Source organism: Felis catus, chromosome B2 (assembly GCF_018350175.1).
Source record: "Felis catus isolate Fca126 chromosome B2, F.catus_Fca126_mat1.0, whole genome shotgun sequence".
Classification (NCBI taxonomy): Eukaryota; Metazoa; Chordata; class Mammalia; order Carnivora; family Felidae; genus Felis; species Felis catus.
Genome location: NC_058372.1, coordinates 105,030,783 through 105,058,709, shown reverse-complemented (window position 1 = coordinate 105,058,709; position 27,927 = coordinate 105,030,783). Strand labels below are relative to the sequence as shown.

General features: G+C 35.3%; 2 protein-coding genes and 1 pseudogene across 5 annotated transcripts in view; 1 reads left to right on the top strand and 2 right to left on the bottom strand.

Moving 5' to 3' along the window:
• Positions 1–584: 584 nt before the first annotated feature.
• ZUP1 (zinc finger containing ubiquitin peptidase 1) lies at positions 585–27,566 on the top strand. 4 transcript variants are annotated; one of them, XM_019831122.3, is made up of 11 exons: positions 595–872; positions 2,416–2,991; positions 8,347–8,424; positions 11,869–11,979; positions 13,588–13,709; positions 15,886–16,054; positions 17,554–17,742; positions 18,376–18,541; positions 22,383–22,534; positions 23,629–23,849; positions 27,328–27,566. In XM_019831122.3, exons 2-11 carry the CDS (start codon positions 2,430–2,432, stop codon positions 27,373–27,375), a joined length of 1,818 nt encoding a protein of 605 aa, XP_019686681.2. In that variant the 5' UTR covers positions 595–872; positions 2,416–2,429; the 3' UTR covers positions 27,376–27,566. The 4 variants fall into 4 exon arrangements, with proteins under 4 accessions (XP_019686682.2, XP_019686681.2, XP_003986539.2 ...); XM_019831123.3 differs by lacking the exon at positions 23,629–23,849 and having other exon boundaries at positions 585–872; XM_003986490.6 differs by lacking the exon at positions 8,347–8,424 and having other exon boundaries at positions 596–872.
• Positions 10,617–27,927, bottom strand: part of RSPH4A (radial spoke head component 4A) — a 34,894-nt gene continuing 17,583 nt past the window's right edge. The window contains exon 7 of the mRNA XM_019831121.3: positions 10,617–11,722. The gene's annotated coding sequence lies outside the window, so the exon portion shown is untranslated. The remainder of the gene's footprint in view (positions 11,723–27,927) is intronic.
• On the bottom strand, positions 10,621–11,648 carry LOC102902080 (annotated as a pseudogene).

Sequence of the window (27,927 nt, the reverse complement as noted above, 5' to 3'; positions counted from 1 at the left end):
CCTGGAATGCTCTTCCTCCTGTTGGTGCAAAGTTTATCACAACACTCACCTTCTCAGAGAGACCTTTTCTAACTACATTAGTCCTCTCTATAAATAACTCAGTTTTATTTCTTCATAGCATCTATCATGATCAGTTCGTTTCCTTGTTTATTTTCTGCCTCACTAGCATTTAAGCTTCAAAGGGTGTTCATTTTGTATATTTTGAAGACTTCTGCAGCCCCAGTTCCAAGCAAAATGCCTTTCGAATACACACTCGCTATATATTTATTGAATGAAATGAAAACTGAACCCTAAAAATAAGGTGTGTGTGATCTTGTAACCTTGAGGCACGAACTCATCTTAGTTATCCTCCATCTGTGGAGCATAGTTTGGATTTTGGAACGTAGTAGGATTATAAGCCCTTTATCGATACACAGCGGTAGTCAGGCCCTAGGTTATTATGGATTCGTGTAATGTCCTGGGACCCGTCGTACGAATTCATTCTGAAAATTCTCAGAGCCTCGCGTGCCTCTTAGTAAATTGAGAGTCCGAACCTGGGAAAGAGGATGCAAAAAGACTACAACTCCCAGAAAACACTACAACCCAGACTGGCATGGAGCGGTGCATGCTGGGAGCCTTTTCCTTCCCGGGGACCGAGGAAGAGCTTTTTTGAATGTGTGGAAGCGAAAGTATTTTGGAGTCGTCAGTTTTTTTTTTCTTGGTTAACTGTGAACTTCTGGATATAGGGAGAGCCTGCCTCAGTCTTTCAGGCCGGTAAAGGTAACCGACGGTGCGCGTGCCCTTTTCTGCCCGAGAGCCAGAAGGAGTCAGCTGCGGACCCGAAGAGGAAGCCAAGCATAGGACTGTGTGGCCGCGGCCGGATCTTCGGGCCGGTAGGAACTAACGGTCCCAACCCTTATTCCCCCAGCCTAAACTTTAACCCACTCAGTGCCTGCGCTGGTTTTGGTTCCTGGACGTTGGCCCCGACTTTTGGGCACACTTGGCCTTGCGGCATTCGGCCCTTACGGCTTCTCTTACCACCTACCTACCCTGGCATCGGTCACCAGCCTCCTTACATCTCTCACCCACTTGTTCTGATCACACTGTTTGGGAGTTCAGGCGTATCCCTCTGAGTCTAGCCGTGCCCCAGACCCGGGAAAAGAAGAAAGTCTAGGCATGACGTTGGTTCAGCTGGTGGTTTGGGAGAATTTCGTTCTAAAATCGAAGACTATTTTCACTTGTCTTAAGGGGAATAAGAAAATTAAGGGCCATGTAGGGAGTTCTTATGAAACTAAATTTATTTAAATGATGGGAATTTCCTTATTTTTCTTTTCCTGCTTGTTTTTAAATAATCCTTAGCTAGACAAAGGTTGTGGCAGTGATGGCTTTTTAAAAATTCTAACAAAATCACATTTTGTCGGCATCCGGTATTTTATTAGTCCATAAAACCTTAAAAAGACTGCCAGTTTAGTACAGTTCATTTTATAGATTGAGCCTCAAAGAGATGAGATGTTTTACCTAAAATTTTGAAACCTGAAATTGTAACCCAGGTCTCTTGGCTCTGGAATTGGTGCTCTTTTCTACCATGGTCAACTTTGAGTTGAGAGGACAGCCTCTCAAAAGGTTTGCCTAACCATTTTCTGGCTGTGGTGACCTATCTGAGCCAGGGTTTCCTCCAGATAGAATGATGATAATGTACTTAAATTACTTTGATATACCTAAAGCTTTCTAACTGTTAACTACTGAGTTAAGATGTGTTTATTTACCCTCCCCATTGTTAACAACTTTAAGTTTCTGTATTTAGATACTTCAGTTGATAAGGTTTTTTGTTTTTTGTTTTTAGTTTTCCCTTAACTGAGTTATCTTACTTGGACAATTTTATAAACATTTTTTTTTCCTTTATCTCAGACCAGACATGTTTTTTGAAATACTTTAAATATTGGGGTGCCTGGGTGGCTCAGTCGGTTAAGTGTCTGACTTTGGCTCAGGTCATGATCGCACGGTTTGTGAGTTCGAGCCCCACATCAGGCTCTGTGCTGACAGCTCAGAGCCTGGAGCCTGCTTCGGATTCTGTGTCTCCCCCTCTCTCTGCCCCTCCCCTACTCACGCTCTGTGTCTCTCTGTCTCTCAATAATAAATAAACGTTAAAAAAATTATTAAATACTTTAAATATTATGTATTTTAATTTGAATTATTACTGCCTTTGTTTTATTGAAACCTTAAACTTGAAATATAGTAGTGAAATTTTGGTTCAGATTTGTAAATAAGTTTGTATATTTGAGGAACAATTAAGTTCATTGAAGATATCTTCATCTAAACAATCCAGGTTTTAGGTAAATACTTGTTAAAAATGTGTTCCAAATCATTTTATAAAGTGCATTTCTTTTTCTTCAGTCTTATTTTCAAACTTAACATAGTATTACATTTTTTTTCTAGCTCCCTGATGTACTATGCTTTCTTGTGATATTTGTGGTGAAACAGTAACCTCAGAACCAGACATGAAGGCTCACCTTCTAATTGTTCACATGGAAAATGAAGTTATATGTCCATTTTGCAAGTTGTCAGGCATGAATTATGATGAAATGTGTTTTCATATTGAAACTGCTCATTTTGAGCAGAATGAACTCGAAAGAAGCTTTGCAAGGATCAATACAATACAGTATAGAACTTCAGATAACAGGAAGGACAACACTTTACAATGTAGAATGGAAGTTAATTCTAGTGTCCATTCAGCTTGTGCATCTAATCATCCAAAAATTTCGGCTCAAAGCCTGCCTAATGATGGTACTTTAAAACAGAAAGCCCTTTATTCAGAGAACTTAACTGAGGCTAGAAAGTTCCTCAAAAGTAAGGAAAAAGAGTGTGACTTATCCAAAATAAAAGGATCAATTTATGAAACAACATATAGTCCTCCAGAATGTCCCTTCTGTGGAAGAATAGAAGATTGTAGTCAAGATATGGAAAATCATGTGAAAACAAAACATGCTAATCTTTTAGACACTCCATCAGAAGGTAAGATGTTAACATTATGTAATAAGTAACAGTAGTCCTGGTTTAATATGTGGTATCCTAAAAGTTGGCTTGTAAATCAAATTATTGCCAATGTGTTTTGAAATTCAGTTTATATTTATGGTATTATTCATTTGCTATTATTGCAATATAAAAAATACTATTATGGAAAAGAATTTTGATTCAGATAATAAATGTTTCAACTACATTGAGAGTAGTTTTAAAACCTTTCTGAGAAGAAATACACTCAGTCGTTTTCCAAGGGGCATTCTTTTACTTACTACTAGCTCAGTGGCATCTGAACTGGCTTGGGCTCTGATTTCCTGTGGTTCTGAGTTTGACTCTTTTAGATCAGAGAATGCACTCTGTGATTTTAGCTCTTTTAAATGTGTTGAAGCTTCTTTTATCTCCCAAGATACTGTATATGATCTATCTTGGTACATGTTCCATGGACACTTGGGAAAGAAAAGTATATTCTGCTTTTGTTGGGTTGAATGTTCTAAATTTGTCACTTAGATCATTTTGTTTGTATTCAGATCTTCCATATCCTTGCTGATTTCCTATCTAGTAGTTCTACTGGTTTTTGAAAGTGGGCTGTTGTGGTTCACAATTATAATTGTGTAGTTGTCTATTTTTTCTTTCAGCTCTATCGGGTTTTATTTCATGTATTTGGAGGCTCTGTTGCTGAGGCATACAGTACATTGAGAATCCTCTCTTTTTCCTTACTGTTGAGTTTTAAGAATAATTTATTTTGGATACAAGTGCTTGATCAGATATGTGTTTCACAGGTATTTTTTCCCAGCCTGGAATTTGTCTTCTCATTCTCTTAACAACGTCTTTCCCAGAGCAGAAATTTTCACTTTTAATGAAGTGCAACTTCCTTGATTTCTTCTTTCATGGATTGTGCTTTGGATGTTGTTTCTAAAAACTCATCACCAAACCTAAAGTCACCTTTCCTATCTTCTAGAAGTTTTATAGTTTTGAATTTTACACTCAAGTCTGTGTTGCTTTTAAGTTAATATTTTAAAAGGGGTAAGGAGAGTATTTAGATTCATTTTTTTAAAATTAATAAGTGTTATTTTTTAAAACCATTTCAGGTTCACAACAAAATTAGGTAGAAAGTACAGAGAATACCCATATACTCACTGTCCCTGTATACTTACATCCTGTTTCACTATCAATATCTGTATCAGGTGATACATGTGTTGTAATCAGTGAACTTACAATGACCCATCATTATCACCCAAAGTCGACAGTGTCCATTAAGTCGACAGTTTCCATTCCAGACCTTAATGGAAGGTCTATATAATTCACTCTTGGTGTTATATATTCTACAAGTTTTGACAAATGTGTAATAACAAATACCATTTTAGTTATCATGCAGAGTAGTTTCACTTCCCTAAAAATCTTCTGTGCTTCACCTACTCATTCCTCCCCTACTCCCAACCTACTCCTGGCAATCACTGATCTTTTTAGTATCTCCGTATTTTTGCCTTTTTCAGAATGTCATTGGAATCATACAGTATATAGCTTTTTTAGGTTGGTTTCTTTTTTTTTTTTTTTTTTAACGTTTATTTATTTTTGAGACAGAGAGAGACAGAGCATGAATGGGGGAGGGTCAGAGAGAGGGAGACACAGAATCTGAAACAGGCTCCGGGCTCCGAGCTGTCAGCACAGAGCCCGACGCGGAGCTCGAACTCACGGACCGCGAGATCATGACCTGAGCCGAAGTTGGCCGCTTAACCGACTGAGCCACCCAGGCACCCCTAGGTTGGTTTCTTTTACTTAGTAATGTGCATTTCGATTTTCTCTACATCTTTTCATGGCTTGAAAGCTCTTTTTTTTCTTTTTTTTAAGGGGTGAATAATATTGCGTTGTCTGAATGTACCAGAGTATATTTATCCATTCACCTACCAAGGAACATCTTGGTTGTTTCCAAGTTTTGGCAGTTAGAAATAAAGCTGCTATAAACATCCAGGTGCAGGTTTTTGTATGGACAGAAATTTTCGATTCCTTTGGGTAAATACTAAGGAATGTGATTACTAGATTGTATAATAATAGTGTGTTTAATTTTAACAAGAAACTGCCAAACTCTGAAAGAGTGGCAACACCATTTTGCATTGCCACCAACTGTGAATGAGAGTTCCTGTTGCTCCACATCCTCATCAGCATTTGGTATTGTCAGTATTCCAGATTGTGGCCATTCTGATATTTGTGTTGTCATATCTCAATTTAATTTTAAGTGCTGCTCATTAATATAACATGGGTATCTTTCCAAATGCTTAATTACCCTCTGTATATCTTCTTTGGTGAAGTATCTGTGAAGGTCTTTGGCCCACATTTTAATCTTGTATTTTGTTTTCTTATTGCTGATTTTTAAGAGTTCTTTGTATATTTTGGATAACAGATCTTTATTACATGTATCTTTTGCAAATATTTTCTCCCATTCTGTGGCTTCACTTCCTATCCTCTTTGACATTGTTTTTTGCAGAGTAGAAATTGTTTTTTAATGAAGTCTACCTTATCAATTATGTTATACCTTCATTTTGCCTTTGGTGTTGTTATTGCCATACCCTAAGTCATTTAAGTTTTCTCCTGTTATCTTCTAGGGATGTCATGGTTTTGCATTTTATGTTTAGGTCTATGATCCATTTTCAAGTTAATTTTTTCGAAGGATGTAAGGTCTGACTCTAGATTCATTTTCTTTGCATTTTGATGTCCCCATGTTGCAGCACCATTTGCTGAAAAGATTTTCTTTGCTCCATAGTTTTGCCTTTGCTTCTTTGTCAAAGATTAGTTGACTGGGCTATTAGTCTATTTCCGGGCTCTCTGCTCTGTTCCATTGATCTATTTGTTCTTTTTTCACTACCACAGTATCTTGATATTATAACTTTATAATAAGTCTTAAAGTCAGGTAGTGCCAGTCCTTTGACTTTGTTCTTTTTCAATATTGTTTGTATTGGTTATTCTGAATCTTTTGCCTCTTCATATACATTTTAGAATCAGTTTTTTGATATCCATAAAATAACTTGCTCGGATTTTTATTGGAATTGCATAGAATCTATAGATCAAGTTGGAAAAAATAGACATTATGGCAATATTGAGTCTTCCTATTTTGAAGAAGAAATATCTCTCACCTTAGTTCTTTGATTTCTTTCATCAGAATTTTGTATTTTTTCTCATGTATACCCTGTGTATTTCGTTAGGTTTTTACCCAAGGGTTTCTTTTTTTTTTTTTTTTTTTTAATTTGCCTGATCGTGTCTTGGTCCATTTCATCTAGTTTACAAATTTATGTCATAGTTCATATTATAACTTTATTCTCTTTTAAATGTACATGGGACATGTAGTGATGCCCCCTTTTTATTTCAGAGTTAACAATTTGTGTTCTCTTTTTTCTTAGCTTGACTAGAGGCCTTTTGGTTTCATTGGTTTTCTCTGTTGATTTTCTGTTTTCTCTTTCATTGATTTCTGCTCTAATTTTTTTTTCTTCATTATTTCTTCTGCTTATCTTGGGTTTGATTTGTTCTTTTTATAGTTTTCTGAAGTGGAAACTTAGATGCTTTATCTTCTTTTCTGATACATGTGTTCATTGTTCTAAGTTTCCTTCTACGCATTGCTTTTGCTGCATTGCACACGTTTTAAGTTGTACTTTCACTTTCATTTATTTTTTTTTAAAGGCTACATTTTTTTTTAGGTTTATTTATTTACTTTGAGAGAGGGAGGGAGAGAGAGAGAGAGAGAAAACGAACAAGTGGGGAGGGGCAGAGAGACAGGGAGAGAGAGAATCCCAAGCAGGCTTTGCATGGTCAGCAGAGCCCAATGTGGGGCTTGAACCCACAAACCGCGAAATCATGATCTGAGCTGAAGTTGGACACTTAACCAACTGAGCCACCCATGCACCCTTTAAATTTCATTTAGTTCAAAATTTTAAAATTTCCCTTGGGATTTCTTTGATACATTATTTAGGTGTGTGTTTAATTTCCAAGTATTTGGGGATTTTTCATCTCTGTTAGTTACTTTTTGTTTATTTCCATTTTAGTCTGAGAGAAGATATTGTATCATTTTAATTCTTTAAATTTCTTAAGATGTAATGGCCTAGATTATGTTTTATGGCCTAGAATGTGGTCTTAGTGAATGTTTTATTTATTAAAAAAATTTTTTTTAATGTTTTTATTTATTTTTGAGACAGAGAGAGACAGAGCATGAGCAAGGGAGGGACAGAGAGAGAGGGAGACACAGAATCTGAAGCAGGCTCCAGGCTCTGAGCAGTCAGCACAGAGCCTGACGCGGGGCTCAAACTCACAGACTGTGAGATCATGACCTGAGCTGAAGTTGGATGCCCAACTGACTGAGCCACCCAGGCGCCTTCTTAGTGAATGTTTTATACAAGCTTGAGCAGAAAGTATATTCTGCTGTTGTTGGATGGACTTGTGTAGAGGTGTCGATTATATCCAGTTGCTTGATGGTACAGTTGAGTTCAATTACTGTATATCCTTACTTATTTCCTCCCACTGGATTTGTCCACTTCTAAAAGAGGAGTGTTAAAAATTTTCTAACTGTATAATAGCGAATCCATCTGTTTCTTCTTGCAGTTCTGTTAATTTTTGCCTCATGTAGTTTTTTTAATGTTTATCTTTGAGACAGAAAGAGAGACGGAGTGCCAGTGGAGGAGGGTCAGAGAGAGAAGGAGACACAGAATCCAACGCAGGCCCCAGGTCTGAGCTGTCAGCACAGAGCCCGATGTGGGGCTTGAACTCACAAACCATGAGATCATGGCCTGAGCTGAAGTCTGACGCTTAACCACCTGAGACACCTAGGTGCCCCTTGCCTCATGTATTTTGACACTCTGTTGTTAGGCACATACACATTAAGGATTGGAGTATTGAACCCTCTGTCTGCTTGGAGTATTGAACCCTCTGTCATTATGTAGTACCCCCCCTTATCCTGGATAATATTCCTTGTTCTGAAATCTGCCCTCTCTGAAATCAATAGAGCTACTCCTGGTACTTTGTTTGTATTTGTTTTTGATTAGTGTTAGCATGCTGCATCTTTCTTCTTTCTTTCACTTTTAATCTGTAAGTGTATTTATATTTAAAGTGAATTTCGTATAGGCAAAATACAGGTAGATTTTGTACTTTATTCCACTCTGACAGTCTGTCTTTTGATGGGTATGTTTAGACCAGTGATGTTTAAAGTGATTATTCCTACAGTGGAATTAATAGATCTACCATATTTTTTACTGTATTCTATTTTTTGCCCTTGTTCTTTGCTTCTTTTGTTTTCTACTTTTTTTCTGTCTTTTGTGGTTTAATTGAGCATTTCATATGATTTCATTTTATCTCTGTTGGGAAAGACAGTTCATGCATGCAGTCTTTCTACCCCTACTTGGCCACATAAGAATGAACCTTGGGCCCAGAATACTTCCTTACCAAGAGGTAAGAGTCCTCACAGCCTGTGTTTGGAAATATCTTTCCCTGTTTCAGGCAACAAGTATACTCCTTTGTTTTGCTTAAGCATGTGTGTCATATGGCACCTGCTAGATCTATCCTGTCTCCTTCATTCTACTAGATCTGTCCTCTGTCCTTCATTCTGTGACACAAGAGCAGTGTGTAGAGACCAGTTGCCCTGTGATGGCTGCTGGAAGAGACCCATGGGCCATTGCAGACTAATGTCTAATACTGAAGGTGATCTTATTCTTTCTCTTCTCTGTGTGTTTCTCTATGTTTACTATGAGTTAAATATTCTCTCCAGTGCTTGACTGCGTGTTTTCCTTGGTGATTTTGGGGTCAAGATGCAGTGTTTGGACTTCTACTCCTGGTAATAGGCAAGAGATGTCACTTGCTCAATTAATGCTCTCCTTTCTTAGCATATCGGTTATCCTTGTTTTTACTTTTTTTAGTGCTTTGCCTAGAGTTTGCAGTTTTATTAAGAACTAATCTAAGTCTAATTTTATGTAACACTGTATCACTGTATGAGTACAAGGACCTTATATTAATAAAATATTCCTAATTCCTTCCCTTGTCCTTTGTGTCATCGTTGTCATTTATGTCACATAAATGTAAGCACACATATGTATACATACATATATATATATACACACACAAATAATTGAATGCATTGTTGCTATTTTTATTTTTTTATTTTTTATTTTTTATTTTTTTAATTTTTTTACTGTTTATTCGTTTTTGAAAGACAGAGAGAGACAGAGTACAGCAGGGGTGGGGCAGAGAGAGGGGGAGCACAGAATCAGAAGCAGGCTCCAGGCTCTGAGCTGTCAGCACAGAGCCCGACGCGGGGCTCGAACCCACCAACCGTGAGATCATGACCTGAGCCGAAGTCGGACGCTCAACTGACTGAGCCACCCAGGCGCCCTGCTATTTTTATTTTGAATAAACTTAAGTCTTACATCTTACATCAATTAATGAGAAAAATCAAAGTTTTTATTATACCTTCACCTATGTCTTTTCTGATGCTCTTCCTTTATGGAGATCCATGTTTCTGACTAATATCATTTTCCTTCTCTCTGAAGAACTTCTTTTAACATTTTTTGCAAGGCAGGTCTACTGGCAATAATTTCTCTCAATTTTATTTGTCTGAGAAATTCTTTATTTTTCCTTCACTTTTGACAGATTATTTTGAAGGATATAGAATTTTAGGTTGGTAGAGTTTTTTTTTTTTTCTGGAAAATTTAAATATTTCACTCCTGTCTTTTATTAGTTGAATGCCTTCTGAGAAGTCATATGTAATTTTCATATTTGTTTCTCTATAAGTAGGGTGTTTTTTTTTCCTCTGGCTTCTTCCGAGACTTTTTATCTTTGACTTTCTGAAGTTTGAATATGATATGCCTAGATGTAGTTGTTTTGGCATTTACTCTGCTTGGTGTTTTTTGAGCTTCCAAGATCTATAGTTTGATGTCTGACATTAATTTGGGGATGTTCTCAGTCATCATTGCTTTAAATAATACTTTTGTTCCTTTCTTTCTCTCCTGGTGTTCCTATTTCGTGTATGTTACACCTTTTGCAGTTCTCCCACAGTTTTTGGATATGCGGGATATTGAGGGTTTTTTTTTGTTTTTTAGGGTTTTTTTTTATCTTTTTCTCTTTACGTTTTGGGAAATTTTATGTTTCTCATTTCATTTTGGGAAGTATCTCTTGTCATATCCTCACACACAGAGATCTTTCCTCAGCCGTATTCAGCCTACTAATGAGCCCAAGTGTTTGATCTTTAGCATTTTTTTCTTTTTTTTTCATGTCACTTCTATTAACTTTTGAAGATTTATAGCACTTAAATCATGTTTGCTTATGTGTATGAAGGTTAAAAATTTTTTTTTCCCAGAAAATTCAAGAGCAACCAATTCATCATCAAGTAAAGTAAAAACTGGGTTTCTTTCTAAATTAGTCCAAAGTAGCATTTAGGAACTTAGTTGTAGGTTGCAATGTTGGCACCATGGAAAAACCAAGTGTAGGGTTGGATCTGGGTTTGTTTTGGTTTTCTTTTCAGTATCTGATGCTCCTGGATTAAGTTCTGAAAATGGTCCAATTTTAAGGCAGGGATCTGCTTGGATTCCAGCAGGGGTATGCTTGGATGCTGCAGGGTGAGGCACATTTTGTGGGACTCATGTCAACTAGCTATTAGTTATCAAAGTAAAAAAATTCATCATGTCCTCCTTTGTGTTCTGTGGAACTCAGCTCAGTATTGCAAGATTCTTCCAATTACACCAAATCCGTTCACAGACTGGGATCTTTCTTATCACAATTTCCAGTGTAGCTCCAAATTTTTTATAGTTGTGAGCAAACCATTCCAGCAGGGACATGTTCTTAATCAGCTCATGTACCTGTCCTGTCAGTGAAATGAGATTTATCATCTTATTCTGCAGTTAGAGAATTTTCTCTTCTTCTGTGCCTTGACAATAAGGAATATTTCTCGTTATATCCAGATTTTCATAAACTGTTAGAATCTTTACAGCTCCCACTTCCAAAACCTTTAATGTATCTTCGGCTCCAAAACAGTACTTGTCTGGTCTTGGCTGATTTCACCCAAGTATTGAATTAATTTCTCTTTTTGAATGAATTTCATTGGAAAGAACATCAGTAGATAACTCAATAGCTTGTTTTTCATTTTCACCACCATGGGGTATATCAACTAATTTTAAATCTTTTGATTGCAGCCTCTGACCAGACATATCAGATTGACTTAGTTCAGTTTTAAAGTCAGCTGATCCAGCTAAAATGAGACAAGTCACATCTACTTTGAAAATAAACAGCTTCATAGCAGTCTCAGCTACTTTCTAAATACTATTATTCCACTTCCAGACCAGGCCTTACATGCATGGTTGCTTAGCTCAGTCCTTTCACTATGGATTCCTCTTTCGTGACTGACATAAGGTCTTGGCCTTGGGGAGGTACTGCCTCTGTCCTGGGCAAGCTGCACCTCTCTGCTTGCAGTACTGCTTGATAAATGCAGCTCTTTGATCTTCTGCTCCCAAACAGGCTATGATCCCAATTCCAAGCTTTATGCTGAATGCTCTATGCTTAATTTCACATCTCACCACTTAGTTTGGGGGGAGGGTACTGAGAATTTAGTTCCTAAAATGGCCCCTACTTACCATTTTGATTTTCCTTTATACTTTTCTTTTCTTGCTTTGACTATAGATCTGCATGTTTATTATTAACTTTTTCTTTTATTATCGTGGTAAGAGAGATTTGTGCTTTTGTTCAGTCTTCCATTTTGACCCTAGAAGTAGAAAATAGCTTTAAATCCAACTACAGAGATCTTTGATTTATTTAATAAGGTTAGTGGGCAGTGGACATTCTTTGACTTAGGGTGAAAAATCTAAAAGTTTTAAAAATAAAACCAACTGAACTATATCTCTAAAACAGACCATGATCAGCCACTGTATGACTGTCCTATGTGTGGGCTCATCTGTACAAATTACCATATTCTCCAGGAACATGTTGACTTACATTTGGAAGAAAGCAGCTTTGGACAAGGTATGTTGATATATTTCAAAATAAGAATCTCATGGTTTAATTTCTACTTCCTACGATACATCTAATTTTTGGAGTAGTGATATAGAGAAAAAAAGTAATGTAGCTTCAACTTTTTAGAAGTTGTTTCACAGAAAAGTTGTATGGGATGAATTGTTGTAACCAACAACTAAACTCGTATTGTGTACCCCAGAGTTTTGCCCCAGAACACCAATATTGAGAAAACAGTGATATATGGTATAATTTAAAAAATCTGTTTGATGAAGTTGAGGCTTCATGAAAGGCTTAATGAACTAGAAAGCTGTCAAATGGCACATAAAATTTAAAAAGTATATATGAACTATATAACTTAAATGTTTTTCAGGTTCATTTCCAATTTGCCTAGTTTCTTATATTATAGCTTATTAGTTTTGTTAGTGACTACAATTTTTTCTCTGCCTCCTATCGTTTTAAATAGTGGCATTGATTAAGTAATCATTGTGGTACATTACAAGTGGAAAGATTCTATATGAGTTTCAGAGTTCCACTGAAATAAGACCCTAAGAGCAACCAATTGTATTCTATTGGGTTTTAGTTTCTTACGTTACATTGTTATCTCCTGTTAATTCAGGGGTCTTTAGTGTCCATTATTATGGTTCCTAATACCTGTCAGTGAGTTTCATGGACAACATTTCCTTGCTCACTCAGCCTAATCCCCAAATGAAAATTATTGGAACAAAGATGGAACAGTCCTCCCATTCTGGTAGTTCTCTCCTAACTACAGTGGGAAAATAACTCTCTGAAGCTGAATGTCCACTAATTCTTATTTTGTTTATGATAGACTTTGTACGGGTACATAAATTACTCTGTAAGCCTATAGTGGATAATGAAAAGTATGGCCTGAGTGAATCACTGTAGATAGCATCAAAATACTTAAAAATCAGTTGGAAACTGGTTATCTCTAGCAGTGAAAGTGGGAACCAAATAACTAAATAGGAAGATGTGATAGAGGCTGAGAGATTTGGAAGGAAAGAAAGAATATTCAAATACATATTAAACTATCAAATTGGAGGTCAGGGAAACAAGATGCTGGCCAGAAGCTACTGACTAATGGATCTGTGGGATATTGGCTAGAGAGGAAACAGGGCAAAATGTTACAAAGTTGTACTATTTGTTTGAGATCAGACTGTAATTAAGCGGCACTTTGCAAACATATTTTTATGCTCTTTATTATTTCCTTTTCTCCCCTCAGTTTATTTTAAATGCCAACCTGCCTTATTTGTGTTAGTAAAGAACACCAATGAAGAGTATTACTTAATATCTCCAAGTTCTGGTTTCCTTAGTAGAGAATACCTAACTTCCTAAGTTTGTTACGAGGATCAAATGAGGTAATTAATGAAAAATGCTTGTCACAGCCTAACTACTCAGTGAATAGTAGGGATTTAAATGGAGGTTCTACACTTATGGAAGCTGTTCACGTTCTGTCAGAAATAGTGTTTCCATGACATCACAGTCATGAATAAATATCAAAATAATAGCATGTACTCCCATTTAAAAATATGAATTAACATATAATAAGTAAGATTTATATTCAGAAGTTATTTTATTCTAAACATTAAAAATATCTAATAGGCATAGATAGAGTCCAGTGTTCTAGAGATCTAGAATTGGCTCATCAGCTTCAACAAGAAGAAGACAGAAAGAGGAGATCTGAAGAATCACAACAAGAAATGGGAGAATTTCAGAAGCTGCAGGTACAAAGATTAAATGACAATGTAATATTTTGCTTTGGTGGAGTTCTTTTCAGTCTGTCAAGACTGCAGCCTATTATTTTTGTCCGTGTTGATATACAAAATATTTTTTGTAAATATTTATTTATTTTGAGAGAGCAAGAGAGCACAAGCAGGGGAGGGGCAGAGAGAAGGGGAGAGAGAATCCCAAGTAGGCTTTGCACTGGCAGCACAGAGCTAGACACGGGGCTTGATCCCACAAAGAGTGAGATCATGACCTGAGCTGAAATCAAGAGTCGGATGCCTAACTGACTAAGCCACCCAGGCGCCCCCCAAAGTATTTTTTTTTTTTACATGTACATTTTATAATTCATAACAGCCACCATTTGTAAGTACTTACTCTGGTCATGTATTGAGATAAGCACTTCATATATAGTATCTCAAAATCTTTACAACTCCATAAGTGACAGATGAAGAAATGGAGACAAAGAGTGCTTACATAGCTTAACTTGTTCAGGTTCAGGCTGTATTAAATGGTTAAAGCCTGGATTCAAACTCATGTAAATTGATAGGGCAAATTAGGGAACTGAGACTCAGAATTTAACTGTTTGTACAGATTTTTAAACATTACTCTTTCTGAAGCTCAATGCTAATCAATTTACTCTCCCATCTGAGTGTTACTCTTAACAATTGCAATTCAGGCACTCAAAAAGAGCAATTTTTAATGGAAAATGCGTTTTTGATGATATTTGAGGCTTTATCTTAGATTGATGGTGGTATCTGCTGAACTAAACTGGCAGCAGCTATATATATATGTATATGTGTTTTTTATTTATTTATTTATTTTTTAAGTAGTCTTCATGCTCAGAGCGGGGCTTGAACTCAACCTGAGATCAAGAGTTTTATGCTCTGCTGAGCCAGCCAGGTGCCCCGAATGCGTTTACATTTTTAATAGATGTTTCTACTTTTTTCAATCCTAATTGCTGTGGACTACGGTGTTATCTGTGCTAATAATGCTCAGAGTTTCTAAATGTTCTTTTTCCATGTGCTGATAGGATTATGTATAAATAAAAAGGATTTATGGGGGCACCTGGGTGGCGCAGTCGGTTAGGCGTCCGACTTCAGCCAGGTCACGATCTCGCGGTCCGTGGGTTCGAGCCCCGCGTCAGGCTCTGGGCTGATGGCTCAGAGCCTGGAGCCTGTTTCCGATTTTGTGTCTCCCTCTCTCTCTGCCCCTCCCCCGTTCATGCTCTGTCTCTCTCTGTCCCAAAAATAAATAAACGTTGAAAAAAAAAATTAAAAAAAAAAAAAAGGATTTATGATTGAATAGGTTTTAACGTATTCAGTTAAGCAGGTTTGTATACTTCAAGATTTCTCAGGACCTTTAATATTCCAATGTGCATTGTACATAATCATAATTTTCTCAGATTTACTTGACTTCTGAGTTTGTCTTCTCAGATACTTCACGTAGGACTGTGCAATTCTCGCTTTGGAATATCTGATTTAGGCTATTTTTCTCCTTGGTGATTCATTTATTTGCAAAACATTTTCCCACTAGGATTCAGAGGAGGAAAATAAGTTGGCATTTCCTAAGTTTTTTTTACCTTACATAATTTTCAACATTATCAATACACAAGGTTTCCAGTATTTAAGGGAGTTTGTTATGTAACTTTGCAAGTTGTTTAGATTTCAAAACTTTTTCCATAGAGGCTGTGTTATACATTTGAGATTCTCTATCCAGTATGCAAAAAAAAAACCCAATTAATTTACTATGTAGAATTATTGCCTGAATGAAGTATGGATTAAGTAAGCCTTCATAAACTAGCCTCAGAATCAAATAACAAATACTGACAAATTTTCTTCAATAAATCAGTGCTATATTCAGAACTCATCTGCCTTTTTCAGTATGTTTAGTAGGAAGACAGGATTCACTACTTTCCCTACTACAAGGAAAGCAAATATCTCGCTATGGTGGAGAAAGGCTGTCATTAACTCAGGGATGTGTGTGTGTGTGTGTGTGTGTGTGTGTGTGTGTGTGTGTGTGTATTTATCTTTAATAAAAATCTTTAAGTTGATTTGTATAAAAGTCTATAAACCAGAATGTTTCAAAATGCATTTCCAAATAAAATTGTAGTACATTTCCATCCTCACTGAGGTAAAGAGGCATAAAAATTAAGTGATTCATTTTTATGTTTGATAGAGACAATATGGTTTAGATAATTCTGGAGGATACAAACAACAGCAACTACGTAATATGGAGATAGAAGTCAATAGGGGAAGAATGCATCCATCTGAATTTCACAGAAGAAAAGCTGATATGATGGAATCACTAGCTATTGGTATTGATGATGGAAAAACAAAAACTTCTGGTGAGTTCTTAAACATCCAAACCATTATTTTAATATTTCATATGTCAACGAAGTAATAATAAGAATTATTTGAATTTTGCTTAATTTTTGTAAGCCATAGTTTATCTACTTTCAGGTGAGACTGTTCAAATAATTATTTTAAAATAAACCATTTTTTAAATTTCTGTACTTCTATTTTTATGATGAATTAATCACTTAAAAATATCTCCTTATCAATATAAGTATCCATTCCATGCTGTAACATTTAATAATCAATTATATAGCATTTTAATTGTTCTTTTTCTTGATTCTAAGTCTTATCTTTTAAAGTTCCTTGGAAATGGTTTACATATATTTCTATCTTTCGTATGCTAGGCACAACTACAACACTTGGTTCATTTAATTGTTTTGATTTATTGACTCTCATCTTGTTAAGGACAAAATCCATTTTCCCATAGGATACCCTCAATTCAAATGAAAAGAATCCAGTGATTGCCTTTTTCGTGCCACATACTGTAAGACAAAGTATCAGCTACCCAATTAAGACCTTCCTGCCCATAAACTTCACAGAATCTGTAAATACAGTATACACAAAAAACTGTAGTGTTCTGCCATGACAGAATATACCTAATGCGTAGGAGGCACAGCAAATAAATGTGGTGAGGGTTCAGAGAAAGAGGACCTTTGTGTTTGGGTTTTGGAATCAGGAAAGGGGTCTATAAAGACATGAGCATTTGATCTTTGGAGTGTCTGTAGGGTTTCAAAGTACCCTGTAGGGTATTTTGGTATTACAGGATTGCATGGAGGGAAGGGACAGAGTCCGATATACCCTGTCCTAACATCTTGTTTATCCATATTGTAGCACTTACTATAACAGTCTGAGTCCACGAGATTTCAAAGAACATTATTATATATATCTTTTGTAATTTTAGCACTCAGCATAGTGCTAGGTATATAAAAAGTGCTTATCAGATATTATAATTGAATGGAAATTCCATGAGCAAAATGTTTAATGTGTTCAGTTAGGCCATAGCCAAAATTATGTCAAGAAGAATGGTTTGAAAAAAGGTAAGTCAGAAGATAGCTTGCTGTGGGGCTTCATATACCATGGATTATAACCATTCTATAGATAATAGCAAGTTATTGAAGTTTTTAAATTGGGAGCAAATTGATTAGGACTGGGCTTCAGAGAGAGTAATGTCTAGCAGTATGTATAATAATAGATAATAATATCATTCATTCAATAGTACACTTTTATGTGCTCGGCCTGGTAGGTGCAGAAATGAAAGGTGCGAACAATTTCAATTCAATGTAATTAGTAGTGTGCTAGTGTTAGGAAACTTGTATCATAGTAATAAGAAAGACATGAACTAAGGTTGTAACAGTAAAAACATAAAATGGAATTGACAGGATTTAGAAGGGACCCCTGAGGGAGAGACTGATAACTAGAAATATATGAGACAGCCATAGAAAATGTTAGCTTACGCTTCTAAATCTTCTAAATCTCTTTTCTATTTTAGGAATTATTGAAGCACTTTATAGATACTATCAGAATGCTGCCACAGAGGTGAGGCGTGTGTGGCTTTCTACAGAGGTGGATCACTTTCATTCATCTTTTGGTGACAAAGGTTGGGGTTGTGGTTACAGAAATTTCCAAATGCTACTTTCATCATTACTGCGAAATGATGCTTATGATGATTGCTTGAAAGGTATGTGAAATACAAGACGCTGAACCTGTCAGCTGATACGATAACATACAGTCGACCCTTGAAAAACACGAGTTTGAACTGCATAGGTGCACTTACACAGAATTGTTTACAGTGCAGTATTGTAAATGTATTTTCCTTATGCTTTTTTTTTCCTTACGATTTTCTTTTCTCTAGTTTACTTTATTGTAAGAATACTGTATATAATATGTATAACATATAAAATATGTGTTAATTGACTGTTAGGTTTATGTTTCTTCGTAAGGCTTCCAGTCAACAATAAGTTATTCGTAGTGAAGTTTTTGACCAGCAAAAACTTTCATGCGGATTTTTGACTGTGCAGGGGGTCAGTGCCCCAGCCCCTGCATTGTTCAAGGATCAACTATACATATAATATGGAATGAGTTAATAAATAGTATTCACAATTCATAGCTTTAATGAGGAAGCATTTTAGTGGATATTTACATTAAAAGCCTGAATTCATGTTGGAGAAAGAGAAAATGTAATAAAAATGTCAAGAATGATGGTCTTTGAAAAGTGTGTTGTAGGTCCTGTGGAGTATATGGCATACAGCTAAATGGTATGATTCAGTACTTCAGTAACTGTCATGTAACATGTTTGCTTGTATAATTTTAGGTATGTCAATTCCTTGCATTCCAAAAATCCAGTCTATGATTGAAGATGCATGGAAGGAAGGTTTTGATCCTCAGGGTGCCTCTCAACTTAATAACAGGTTACAGGGAACAAAGGCCTGGATCGGAGCATGTGAAGTGTATACACTTCTGACCTCCCTAAGGGTAAAGTATGTACCTAAAAGTCCAAGTTAAGGTTATTGCCATCTCTGGGAAGTTTCCTTTGTTGTTGTTTTTTTCGTTTATCAGAGAGACCGCTAAAAAATAAAATTTAAGTGGCACTGAAACACTTATACTGAAAACCAACAGTTCAGTCCCTATGTTCTCAAGTCCTGTTTTTCAGAGGCAGCTGTTACTCCCATTGTTTCTAAATAATATGCGTTCAGGGCCTTTTTTTTTTTCTTTTTTTGGTTTATCAGTTTTAGATGTCTGCTGCATTTCCCTGACATGTCCTACCTGTGTTCACCCTCAATCCTTGTAATTTAGTTAAATTTCACTTTTTTATTAAGTTAAAGTCAGAGTTTACATCATGACTGTATTAATATTATTCATTGCTGATTTTATTTCCTTTCCTGAAAAGCTTTTAAAAAATTTACTTGAATTAAGGATTGCCTTTTCTTTCCCCTTTTACTATTGACTGCATCATGCATGGTCTCAAGCTTTTCTAAACACTCCACTTAATGTAATCTGAGGCTTTCCTATTCCTGAACACCTCCTCCTTGAAGTCCTCTATTGTCTTTGCTCTAGTCTGGATTATTTGCCTCCTAGATCCCCTTGAAAGCTATAATCATCTAGCATTTCTTCATTGTTTTCTTGAAGTGGAGTCTGGATTTTTTTCTAGATTCCATGTCTTTATCTTTTTTGGATTACTCTTCTCTTAAACACATCTTTCATTAGGTTCCTAAGGAAAGTTGCCTAGTCCTCATTACTTAAATGATAGTTTGGGTGGCTATATTCTTCTAAATTCAAAGTCATTTTCAGATCAAATTAAGTTTTTACCCTGGTGACTTCTAGCAGTCAGTATTACTATTGAGAAGGTAAGATGTCATCTGATTTTCATTCTGTTTATGTGTAACCTGCTTATTTTCTCTGAAAGTTTTTTTACATCATCTCTTAGCCCTGCTGTTATGAAATTTCACCGTGAATGTGAGGCTTCAATTCCTTGTATTGGGCATTTGTTTTTCCTTCTGAATCTGGAATTATGAGTTGTAAGATCTCAGTGTAGTGGTTTAGAGCTTGGACTTTGGAGTCTGACAGCCTACAATTGATTCTAGTTTTCCTGCTTATTAGCTGTATGACTTAGTTTGTCTGTAGTCTTGTGCCAGCATTGGAAAAAAACATAAAATAAGTGCCTCATAGAGTTGTAGTAATGTTAAATGAGGTCATAAAGTCCTTAGAACTGTGACTGGCATGTACTAAGAGCTCAGAGGTTAACTGTTGTTTGATAATTATGATCTCTCCATTTTTTTTATTCTTCTTTCTAGAACTTTGTTAGTTGGCCAGTGAACCTCGATATTAAGTTTATTGGTTAAGTTTCATTTTTCATCTTTGTTTTTGTTTTACTATCTAGATTTACTCAACTTTATCTCCCAACTATTTTATTCAAATTTGTATCTTAGCAATCATGTTTTTTAATTTTAAGGGTAATTTCATAGCATCATAGTCTTTTATGTTGCAAAAATTTTTTTCCAACATTTTGTTTCTTTCTATTCCTTGCATTTTGTACTTTCTTCTGTGTTAATTTGTTTTCATGTCTATTTTAGTTTTTTGCATTTTGAGGGCTTTCTTCTAACTCCTATAAATCCTTAGTTGTCCATTCCTAGGGTGAGGAATGAGGCACTAAAAAGGTCCTGTAGGATTGCATGGAGCTAACAGATGAGCAGACTATTAGGTAGAAGCTTGCTGTTTGGTTGGGGAACTCTCAAATTTCAATATAGGAAGAGATGTTTTCTCAGAGGCCATTCAGAGAAGAGTTCTCACTCTTCTGCCTTGAGCTCCTGCATTGATGGAGGGGGTGTTTAGGGAGAGATTTGCCTTCTTTATGCAAACTTTCAATTCATTTCACATTTATAGCTGTATTACTACTCTCCCTAATACTTAGTGCCTCTAAGCTTCTAGCCTCTCTGGAATTTTAAGACAGTTGTCTATTTCTTTGCATTCACTTTTATGTTTTCTTTTCTGCTTTTCATTTTCCAGAAATGCAGGGCAGTTTTGTCTGTCTCCATTTTCTTTGTCTTTGGGTGTTTGGATCATTTCCTCTTTCAGTATTATGTTGTGGGGCTTTCAAGAGGGAACAGAGATAGATGCTTGTGATCATCTTTAATGGAACGTTTGCCATTAAGCTTCATGGCTCTGTGTTTTCCTTTATGTTTGCTTTACATCATTTCTATCATATTAATTGATTAGATTCAGCAGTAAAAAATATTTCTTAACTTTTAAGTAGGAAAACTTCGTATAATGACTTTCTTAAATTTTTTAAATCAAAAGGACGATTTTAATGCCCTCTAAATTTATTTATTTTTCTTTTTTTCTTCTTGCCAGTCTTTTCACACTTTCAGGTTATGTATATGTCATGTACTGAGTTTTAAATCGGGTTTAAGGAAAGGAAAATTTCTGTCTAAAATACGTGATATATCCAGCTTTTTTCGGGGTGACTGAAATAGTTTAATCTTTGAGTAAAATCTTTTCGATGCCCTTCTCTGCATTTGTTTACTACTTGTTTAAATGTCTTCCTTTTCCTGTTTATGAATTATATTCTATAGGGCACTATTCAAATTCTAAATGTAAACATGTGGTCAATATTCCAACCCAAAAACCCTGTACCTACTTTTTAACAGTTTATCCAGAAATTCATTTCAGCATTTGAAACTCAGTAGTAATCAGTTGAAAGTTACCAACACAAAACTTGCTAAGGCTAAAGATAGCAACCATTATAGTTTTGGTGTATTTGGAGATTTTATTGTTAGGAAAGACAAGGACAGGGTATCCGTGCTATACTTTAAAATGACAGTAAAGCTTGTAATTGCTTTTGGTTATGCCTGACCTTTTGAAAATAATTGATGAGAGATATCAACAGTGCTTCTGGTTAAAATAATTTTGTTTACTCAAGGTTGACTTTCTCTTGTGGAAGGGATACCACTGTGGTCTAGTGCCAAATAGGGGATGGGTGGGTGTACAGATGGGAGCACATGCAGGGTTTTTCTGAGATCTTTCCAGGTATTATTTTCTTGTCTATTATTGGAATTTGTGAGAGCCAACAGGAAAAATGTTCAGGGTCTTTTTGACACATGTAAATGGCTATTGCAGAATTAAAATTAGAAGTCAGCTTCTAATTGATCATCAGGTTTAGAGACTTTAGAATGAAAGTTGTGTCTCAGGTTATATGAAGAGGACTTTTAAAAACCAAATATGGTCCTTATTTACTATTCATGGAGATTTCTATGTCAGAAAAGGTTTGTAACTTTTAGATCAGTCATCAACCTTATTATGAAGTTATTTAAATAATTATTCATAAAATGACAATAAAATTTATATTCATTTTCTTAGGAAAATACTGATGAGATCAAATTAGTTCTAAATTCAAACTTTTTTTTGTATTTGATAACTCCATTGATGAAAATGTTTTAAAAAATATTCTCCAGTGTTACGCTAAGTGAAATAAGCCATACAGAGAAAGACAGATACCATATGGTTTCACTCTTATGTGGATCCTGAGAAACTTAACAGAAACCCATGGGGGAGGGGAAAGAAAAAAAAAAAAAGATGTTAGAGTGGAAGAGAGCCAAAGCATAAGAGACTCTTAAAAACTGAGAACAAACTGAGGGTTGATGGGAGGAGGGGGGGAGGGGAGGGTGGGTGATGGGTATTGAGGAGGGCACCTTTTGGGATGAGCACTGGGTGTTGTATGGAAACCAATTTGACAATAAACTTCATATATTGGAAAAAATAATAATAAAAATTTTAAAAATAAAAAATATTCTCCAAATAATCCATTTTGTCAATTTTTTATAGGTGCCACATTGTTGATTTTCATAAGTCAACTGGCCCTTTGGGTACACATCCTCGTTTATTTGAATGGATATTGAACTATTATTCTTCAGAGAGAGAAGGGAGTCCAAAAGTAGTGTGTACATCTAAGCCACCTATCTATCTTCAGCATCAAGGTTGGTATAACACTAGGTAGTAAGTGTAACTTATAAGATAATACCTTTATAGGACAACTAATTGGCTTTTGCTTTAGGACAGGTTAAGATTATGATAATGGGGAGGGGGAGGGTATTGTGACCTTAGTCTGATTTTCAGAGCCACATTATCATTACAGTACCTTTCTGGGTAACGAAGGGTGCTATCCCTGGCATATTCTGGGCCACCTGTTTCACTCTTCCTTTCTTATTTATCCCTTACTTCTTTTAGGTCTTCACCTCTGTCGCTTCAGTGAGTCCTTCCCTGATCACCTTGTATTTAAAATTCTATCTTGTTTTCTCAAACCCTCACCATTAGTATTTTTTGTGTTTCTTCCCTGCTTTATGTTTTTGTATCTAACACAATATATGCTTACTTATTTAACTTGTTTATAGGATATTTCCTCATTTTAGGATATAAACTCCACAAAGGCAGGAATGTTCTGTTTGCTTCTGTAAAGCTAATTTCCTGGAATAGTGCCTAGCACATGGATAGTTGGTAAATTTTGTTGAATGGGTGATTTGAATCAATAGGAATAGGAGAAGTAAATGTTGAGGACTTCATCATTTAGGAATATAAGCTGTAAAGATCAAACCCTCTCCATTGAAATTCTAGTATATAAATTTATTTTTGTTGACCTTTTGGAATCATGAGACGTTTTGTTCCATGGTAGGTAGTTTTCAAATGCTTTCATCTGAGATCATTTGAATAAGAAGGATCAAGGAATTAGGAAAGAAAAACTAAAATATATGGCACAGTAGACAGAATTTTTTGTAATGAAGCCTTTAGAAAACAAAAGTTGAACAAGACAAAACTGAAGGTTAGGAAATAGAACTAAAACTATTGTGTCTTCAGAGTGAGAGAGCTCAAATACCTACAGTCAGAGGGACTGGCAGTATTTATATTCAAAATACACGTGTGCACACACTACATACAGAGAGTATATAATATAGTGTGTGTATGTAGTAACTTATGTCTATACATATAGAAATAGTTATCACACACACACACACACACACACACACACACACACACACACACATATATATATAGCTGTTATTTTATTTTTTGATAGGTCATAGTCGAACAGTTGTTGGAATTGAAGAGAGAAAAAACCGAACATTATGTTTACTAATATTTGATCCTGGATGTCCTTCTCGAGAAATGCAGAAACTATTAAAGCAAGACATGGAGGCTAGCAATCTCAAGCAACTTCGGAAATTTGTAGGAAATTTAAAACATAAGCAATACCAGATAGTGGCAGTAGAGGGTGTTCTTTCTTCAGAGGAGAAAGTTGTAAGTATCTCAATATTTGATTATGTGATGCTTAACAAGTTGAACTTTCAGGAGTTTAAATTTTTTAGTTAAAATCAGTGTTATCCCTTTGTATCTCATTCTGCATTACTAAGTTGGCAAAGATATATTGGTTTTGTATCATTTAATTTCTGGAGTGGGCATCTTTAAATTTCAAATGCTACCTAATGACTTTTTTTACTTTTTTTTTTTTTTTTTTTTGAGAGGGAGAGGGCACAAGTGAGCAAGGGACAGAGAGAAAGAGAGACAGAGATAGAGAGACAGAGAGAATCCTACGAGGGGCAGAGAGGGAGAGAGAGAAATGGGCCTCACCCGAAGCAGGGCTTGTGCTCACCTGATGTGGGACTCAAACTCACGAACTGTGAGATCATGACCTGAGCCGAAGTCAGATGCTTAACCAACTGAGCCACCCAGGCGCCCTACCTAATGACTTTCCAATACTTTACTCAGAGCTTCATAAAAATATTTAACTGTATAATATGTAATTGTTAATGTCAGACAAGTAATGAAAGTGGCAACATATATGGTCTAAGGAAACCTAACTTATTCCAAGAAGACCTAATGTATATTGGTCTTAATATAATTATTGTTCATTAAATGTGATTCTTGTGATTCTTAAGGCTCTGTTTTATGCACTTGGACTTACTGGATAATACACAGTTCTAGAATTCAACTTCAGTACAGTTGCCTCTTTATCCCTTACAAGTTAAGTGTTGACTGGTACATTATAGAAGAATTTCTAGAGATTGAAAACCCTCCTCCACTTGGTATAAACTGAAGCTATGTTGTGGCATATCAAGTCTAGAAAATGCACAGTTCCCAGAATCTTAAAAGAAAAAAAAAATGTTCCTATTAGAGTACTCCACATAGATTTGTTTCCCTCTGAGGAGATAAGAGATGACTAGAGAAGAGCATTTATGAAGAGTAACAGGATTATGGGAGGAAGGACTGAAATTGCTTGAAATGAGAGAACTAGAGCAATCTTTTCAGGCTCACAACTTGGGATATAAAGGCTAAGATTGTTTTAAGAGGTTCTTCCATTTAATTATGATATCTTAAAGGTTTCTTTGCAGTGACTTAAATGCCAAAATTGCATTCATTTTTTTCACCCTGTCATAAATTTGGCTGCATAAAGTTAGAGATTAACAAATTTTATTTATTTATTTATTTATGACTTCTTAAATCCAGTAAACATACTGGGTTTGTCTTAATTCCAGTAAACATAGTGTTATATTAGTTTCAGGTGTACAATATAGTGATAAAACAATTCTATACGTTATTCAGTGCCCATCAAGATGAGTGTACTCTTAATCCCCATCATGTATCCCACCCACTTCCCCTCTGGTAACCATCTGTCTGTTCTCTATAGTTAAGAGTTTATTTTGCTTAATTTTAATCATTATAAAATACAAAAATGCTTGATAATCAATACACAGATAACTTTTTTGAAAGCATAAGTTTCATCTTAAATATTATCATGGAGCCTGGCTGAACACTTTAGTTAGCTGTTAACTTTCTTGTTTTGAAAACTGAGACAGTAGTAATATTAGAATACTAAAAATGTACATTTGCTACTGCTCCTCTATTCCTTTTTTTTTTTTTTTTGTGAGTCATGGAGAGTAGCTGTGTCTTTAACCGAAAGAATTAGAACTTGGCTGACTATGTGCAATAGTGCCAGATAGAGAAGAAATGATAATATGATATAATTGTAATTTTAATAAAAGCAACACTTTATAATGCTTATTTTATGCTGGGCACCATCATAAGCACTTTACACATATATTAACTAATAGCTGTATGACTGCTCTATAGAGTAGACACTATTATTTCCATTTTACAAATGAGGATGTTTATGCTCAGAAAAGTTGTTATACTTCTAAAGTCACGCAGCTGCTAAGTGACAGGAGGCAGGATTCCGATTCCGTCCATTTACATCCAGAGTCCTGCCCTATATTGCTTCTTCTGTGAGAATACAAAGTCTTATCATTTTCATGTTTGCTAATTAAGCTTATGCGTGAACAATTCACTTTCATTGTTGAAAACATAGGATACTATTTTTGAAAAATAAAAAAAAAATCAATAAACCTTTTTGCATGTTGCTTTCAAGCCTATGTTTTTGTTTCTTCCTTTTTTTTTTTTTAATCACTGTGTCTTACAGTTAGTTATTCTGTCATTTTTAACAGTGCTTTTATACACTCTAGGAAGACAGCAAATACTGATATACTGATTGATCTGGATATCACCAGGTAGAAACCTGCACCTTTAAATAAGGGCACATTAATGACTTTACTTTTATTTCATGTTTGTTTTTGGTTTTTTATAGCTCATTTTAAAACGTCTTTTCCCTAAGTGAGAACTATGATTTTAATTGTAGGAATTTCAGAACAAATTTAGTATTTTAAAATATTCCAAAATGTAGATGTTTGTAACTGAATTTTATGTTTTGTTCTTCATATTTGGAGTTTTATTAATTACAATATTGTAATAATCATGCAGCTCTTACTCAAGGAGAGGAATCAAGTTTCACAAAAATTTGTTTTATCCTGGCAGCTGTCTTATAATTACCTTAATACATTCCTACCATATTTTGAGTATCTAATAATTCCAAACTGTTGTAGATGTTCAAGTACTTGTTTAGGTGAAAGCATTTATGTTAGAAAATAACTTCTAATGCATTTCAGTTCAGTAATGCATACAAATCTATTTAATAGCCATGTTCCTCAATTCTTTTCAATTCTTTTCCTATTTTGATACATTGTGGTTAAATTACATAACTGTATTCTTTGTTTTCCATTGTGTAATCCTTGCACTCTAGATTTAACTTTGTTTTAAATTAGCTTGGTAAATTAGCCTTGATGTAACTCAAGTTCTGAAGATAGAACATGTTTAGAGATAATTTCTTTATCTGTTTATACATGTCTCTTTCTGTGAGCCAGCATTTTTACTTAAAAAATATGGTTTTTTTTTTTAATGTTTATTTATTTTTGAGAGAGAGAGAAAGAGAGAGAGGCAGAACGTGAGTCGGGGAGGGGCAGAGAGAGGGAGGCACAGAATCTGAAGCAGGCTCCAGGCTCTGAGCTGTCAGCACAGAGCCCAACACGGGTCTCAAACTCACAGACCATGAGATCATGACCTGAGCTGAAGTTGAACATTTAACTGACTGAGGCACCCAGGGGCCCTGCATTTTTACTTTTGAATCCTTATTCCTTAAAATAGTGACATTTTCTTTTTACTTTCTGTTTTGTCTTCATCTGGTATTTTTGTTTAATTTCTTTTTTTGCCTGGCTTTAAAAATGTTTATCCCTAATCACCTAAGTTTGAAGTTGTAAGTTTTCTTAAGGAATTTTCATTATCTTGAAAAAATTTCCAGATTTTATTTTTTATGTTCGATAAATAATGTGTATTCTAAATAATGGACTTCTTGCTTAAAATTAACAGTTTTTTAAAATTCCTTTTCAAGGCCAGGAGACAAGCATCTCAAGTCTTTACAGCTGAGAAGATTCCTTGAAGAATTAAGCATGTCAGTGACTATGGAATTTTACTTTATTTTCCAAATCGAGATACTAAACTCCCTAATACAACTTACGAGTCTGAATTCTCTAAATACTCAACTTGTAATTTAATTTATAAAATGTCTAAATCATACCTTGAGTATTGTTCAGTAATTATTTCAATAAACTATTTCATTTGCATTATGAATTCTGTGTTTTCTCTCTTATCCGTATTTTAGAAACTGGTTTTGTATGATAGTCATATGTAATATTTATTAGGTCCTTAGTGGTGTTAGGTATTCTTAGTATGTTCCATGTATTAATTAGTTTAATCTTCAAAGTAGTTCTGTGAGACAAATTCCGTTAGTCCTGTGAGGAAGCTGAATGTCTGTAAGGTTAGTAATTCGCCCAAGAAAATGATTGTAATCCAGGGTGTGAACCCAGGCTTTCTCATTTCCAAGCTGAAGCTCTTTCCATTATAGCATTCTGCTCTCTTCTCTTGTAAAACATATATAATGAAATTCCCCGCTCATTACTTAGAAATAACCTTAATATTTAACAGAGGGATT